Source organism: Limulus polyphemus, unplaced genomic scaffold (genome assembly GCF_000517525.1).
Source record: "Limulus polyphemus unplaced genomic scaffold, Limulus_polyphemus-2.1.2 Scaffold9792, whole genome shotgun sequence".
Classification (NCBI taxonomy): domain Eukaryota; kingdom Metazoa; phylum Arthropoda; class Merostomata; order Xiphosura; family Limulidae; genus Limulus; species Limulus polyphemus.
Window position 1 is genome coordinate 11875 of NW_013675402.1, and position 5223 is coordinate 17097.

Below are 5223 nucleotides of genomic sequence, written 5' to 3' on the forward strand. Positions count from 1 at the left end.
ATGTATGTTACTTACCTCTGCAGTGTTAGTTAGACCATATTATGTGTAACTGATGTCTGCAATGTTTCGTAGACTGTACTATATCTGTTATATTTGTTTGTGTGTTACTTACCTCTGCAGTGTTAGTTAGACCATATTATTTCTGTTATATATATTTGTTACTAATATCTGTAGGATCTACAACTCCATGAGAATGACACCAGTGCTCTAACTCCAGAGTATCAGGATATACTTGATAATGCTGAACACTTGCAGCGCGAGTTTAAACGGCAGCCCTGTCACTTGGAAAGGTTGTACGGTAAGTTTTACATGAATGAAGATAGTGTTTGTCAAAAATTATATTTTATAATTTTTTAAATTTATAACTTTTAGAAATGTATGATGATAGGGTTAGATTAAACTGTCCATCTTGTAAAGCTGATAATGTAATGTTGCAGGACATACTAGCTAGCAAGCATAAATAGCATATTATCTTAAAAGTACTTGGGCCCATCATGTTCCAGGAGATGTCATGGTATGTGTATCAAACATATAAAAACATGAAAGACCTGAAATTCTAGACGAGTACATGTTTAATTTCCTTCGATCTGAATAAAATGTCTCTCTCTCTTACCCTGATATTGTACTGTGAATTCATATTTTTCTTTAAAATGGGCTAAACATTTTCAGGAAATTGTTCCTGAAATTTGCTATATTTTTCTTGATATTCCAATGGAATATCAAGAAATTATATTTTAATTGTAATTATAAGAATTACAATTATATTGTAATTTTGTAACATTTTAATTGAGTCATCATTTTGTTCTTTTAGGGATGATTACAGATCTTTATATAGATGTATACAAGTTCCAGGGTGTCAACGTCAAGAGTAAAGTGCCTGCCCTGCTCCAGATCTTAGACAACTACGATCTCTCTACACTAATAGACTTTTTTCAGACTAAACCATGAGGCCAACCAGCATTGTGACCAATTTCAGGCTTGCTGCACTTACAAAGTTATGTTAAAAATGCAAAATTTTTGAGAGTAAACTATGAGGCCAGCATTGTGACCACATTGTGTTCTACACTTACAAAACTAGAGTTAAAATGTGAAATTTTTCTTGAGATTTTTTTATGCTAGTCGGCAGTTATTAACTAGAACACGTTCTTTAAGTATTTATTACAGCAGTTATTAACTAGAACACGTTCTTTAAGTATTTATTACAGCAGTTATTAACTAGAACACGTTCTTTAAGTATTTATTACAGCAGTTATTAACTAGAACACGTTCTTTAAGTATTTATTACAGCAGTTATTAACTAGAACACGTTCTTTAAGTATTTATTACAGCAGTTATTAACTAGAACACGTTCTTTAAGTATTTATTACAGCAGTTGTTTACTAGAACACGTTCTTTAAGTATTTATTACAGCAGTTATTTACTAGAACGTCTTAAAGTATTTGTGTAAAAGGTTGTGTATAAAACCCTAAGTTATGGAAGTTGTAAAGAACTTCATTGTTCGTGGGGTAGGTTTCATATTACTTTAATTCCTAACAGTTTAAAATTCAAACAATTAGGGAAACCTGTCGGTAATTTCATACGTTTTAATGGGTTTTGGGCAGGCATTACTATTATTTTTTTGGACTCCTGGAAGTAAACTATATATTTCTATTACAGAGCTAATTTAAATGTCTGAATTATTTATAGCTGTTACTGTTAAGGTTTAAGCCACCTTTGTTTTTTGGTGAAGTTGCAATGATTAATAAGAGTGGTTATAGTTAAAACAGTCAGTGTTCTTGAATATTATTGTACATCCTCTTGTGTGAGTGGACTTCACACATCCAACTTACTAGTGATGTTAAAACCATAGACAGATGTTCAAGCAATTCATATGGACATTTTGGTACGTCCAAGTATTTGAATGCACGATTGATGTAATATTATAAATGATCACCTGTCTACTGTTCAACATCGTGAAACTGGAGATGTAAAAGAATATGATTTTTTCAAAATCAGGTTGTCATATGAACATTTCTAATTTCAAAACAACACCAGTTTGTTTCTTTCCAACTTTTTAATACTTTTAAAGACATAGTGGTTACTAGATCCATTTACTAGTTAAGATGGAAATACTTGTAATGACGAATGTGAGTTATATAAGGGATATTAATGTTAGTATTTTAGTGGAGATATAGTTGTATACTCTCCCTCCCAAGTACTGTCATAAGACTTACCAAAATATTACCCCTTGCATTAGAGATCGTCAGGGTTAATTTAATTTAGTAAATAGAGTTGTAAAAATCCTATGAAGGATTATTGATCAAACTTTAAGTTGGATGTCGTGTGGATTTAAAGTCCTGTTACATTGTAACCAACAAATCACTTTGTGTGTTTTTTCCGTCCATTCTGACAAAGCTGGTCATTTGACCTTTGTATAACTTCCGTTGCCATGCACTCTGTGTTGTATTATGTGATATTAATCCTACGATGTATTATTTATAGTCTCGGAGATTGGCATAGGTTCAAATCTGTAGTTCACATATTGATGTGGAGGACTTATATCAGTAAATACCTTTTTTTTTGGTCCGATTTTCTGTGTCTTGAAGATCTTATCACATGACGGTAAGGTAAAAAGTCACAATCCTGTAAAATGACAACTAAGTCCCTTATATCAGTGGCACAGAAACGTTTTTATGGTGCCCCCTCTTTAAACTTGTGTTTTATTGTGCCCTTGCACCCCATACAAAAATAGAACTAGTATTAAAATGGTACATAGCATGCAAAGTTTAATTTTACTCACTAATTTAGTACGAAGAATAGGGTTGATCTTTGGATAAAACAAGGTCCATTCTTTGTATGGTAAGGATGGGTGTGATCTTTGGATAAGATGATGTCCATTCTTTGTATGGTAAAGATGGGCTTGATCTTTCGATAAGACGAGGTCCATTCTTTGTATGGTAAGGATGGGCTTGATCTTGGGGTAAACCTCATCTTACCCCAAGATCAAGCCCATCCTTATCGTACAAAGAATGGACCTCATCCCAGTCTCCTTTCTTTCTATGTTTATGTTCCTGGCAAGGCATGTTACAGATTTCACTTATGAGTATATTTTGTCAATCAGAAGAGGAAGCTTTTTTTTGGATTGGATTATTGGATTACGGTTACGAAGTCTGGCGCCTCCAATCCGTTTTTTTTTCCGCTCTGAAGTTTTTCTCCTAAATTCGGGTCAGTTTTTCGCGACCAGGGGGTCTTAATAAAAACTTATAGTTTATATTAGTAAAAGAGTACGTATTTATTATATTCAACCACATTTCTATCTCGTATTTAACAGAGATACACAAAATTACTTTGTGTTTAACAGCTTTTTTAAGGTAATTAGAAGTTTGTCATCGAGTTGTGTAAAAAATATAAGTCGAATAAGTCCGTGGGGGGTCCCAAGGTGTCACGAATAGTCGGTAGGGAATGGTGTGTAACTATAGCAGCGTAAATATAATCTGAAACTAGAAATTTTAAGTAATTTTTGAGTAAGTTTTAAATCTACCGTAAAAAATATACCTCATCTTACCCCAAGATCAAGCTCATCCTTATCGTACAAAGAATGGACCTCATCTTACCCCAAGATCAAGCCCATCCTTATCGTACAAAGAATGGACCTCATCTTACCTGAAGATCAAGCCCATCCTTACCATACAAAGAATGGACCTCGTCTTACCCCAAGATCAAGCCCATCTTTACCATACAAAGAATGGAATCTACAAACGCCACAGGTGAAATCAGAATCTGATGAGCTTTATTACCGGACACTTTCCAACTTTTATTTATTTTTCCCATTTCGTACAACTCAATTAAATTTTCCACACATTCCCTGGCCATTTCATCTTTTGTATAGCATGCCCACCCTTCTGACAATGTGTAGTAGTTTCACCTCCTACACTGCTTATATCACAGTGGACCAGAGACAGTGCTTGGATTACAGCTAGTGACTAAGGAGTAATCCCAATATGATCTTGTTCATTCAACTCAGAAGTTGAACATCGATCAGGTGTAGATAATGGTGCCTTGGGGGATGTAAATGACAACCTCGTTTCAATATTCACTTCATTTTTTCCACACGCATTAAGCTTGGACGTTACAACAACTTCTGCTTTGGATATATATTGGACGAGAAAATGATTTTAGTAGCATTAACTTCCCCATTGAACCTTATGTGTGCTTTAACCTCCCAACCTTTGTTGCTTTGAACTTTTTCATCAAAGTTGAACCATTTAACAGATTGACATCAAGCTTATGGTCAAGCACAATAAGCATCATTGATGAATCAATCTTCATTTCTTCTTCAACTTTGTTGATCGCATCAAATTGAACTTTTCCTCTAAGCCTATGGGTCATGTACCATAATGTCATATTTTGTAGAATCGAAATGGATGCTAACATTGATATCAAGATCATCCACTAGTAATGATGCAGCCTTCACCAACATTGGTCTAACCAAAGTGTCGAAAAAATTGATACATTTGCTGCACTTAAAGCAATAGCTGTAGTTGTGAACATGATCACATCGTCCACCTAGTGCAAACGTACAGCAATGAGTCTGATCGTCAGAAGATAAACAAATGCTTGTGTGTGTGTGTGTGTGTGTGTACTCAAATGTCAGAAATAACATTATTTCTTTCCACATAATTGCTGTTGCAATCTTCTGGCTGTCCACATGGAAAGTATAACTGTGTTTAGGCAGATCTGTTCCACATTCCAAAGTAACATATGACTTTCTCAAGGATGAAAAACTTCACTTTTCCCATTCAGTGCTTTGAATGGGTATAAGCTGTTTTTGTTGGTCTGGTAGGCTACTGAATTCGTCGGTGAGCATCCTTTTGCATGTTCGAGTGAATTTTCCAAAATGCTTTGAGCAATCACAGAAATGTTTATGCACCCAACAAGTAATAGCTTGCACAAGCTTTTGAAAATGGGTTTTGTTATATATTTCTCATTAAACTGTAGCTTGTTGATAAAATACGTCTTCAATTCAAATGGATTGGTTGGATACAAAAGTTGGAATAACTTATTAGTTATTTGTGTCCATATTTGAAGAGCCCTCTGTCTTTGTCTGGCACTTTGCAATACATTAGCTTTATATCCACCTATATCCAAAGCTGTGCGATTGGTAATACCCAAGGCATTGAATATGGCAGTAACGGTTTAGGAGGCTTCAGCGTTTCCATCTTCTCCAGAATCAATATCATACAC

The 5223-nt window shown here is 34.6% G+C and overlaps 1 protein-coding gene across 1 annotated transcript in view; it reads left to right on the forward strand.

The window, feature by feature from the left end:
• Positions 1-2568, forward strand: part of LOC106476094 (Bardet-Biedl syndrome 7 protein homolog) — a 13741-nt gene extending 11173 nt beyond the window's left edge. Inside the window, exons 9-10 of the mRNA XM_013936766.2 lie at positions 175-298; positions 812-2568. Coding sequence (XP_013792220.2) covers positions 175-298; positions 812-948 — 261 coding nt within the window. The 3' untranslated portion in view covers positions 949-2568. The remainder of the gene's footprint in view (positions 1-174; positions 299-811) is intronic.
• Positions 2569-5223: the final 2655 nt, after the last annotated feature.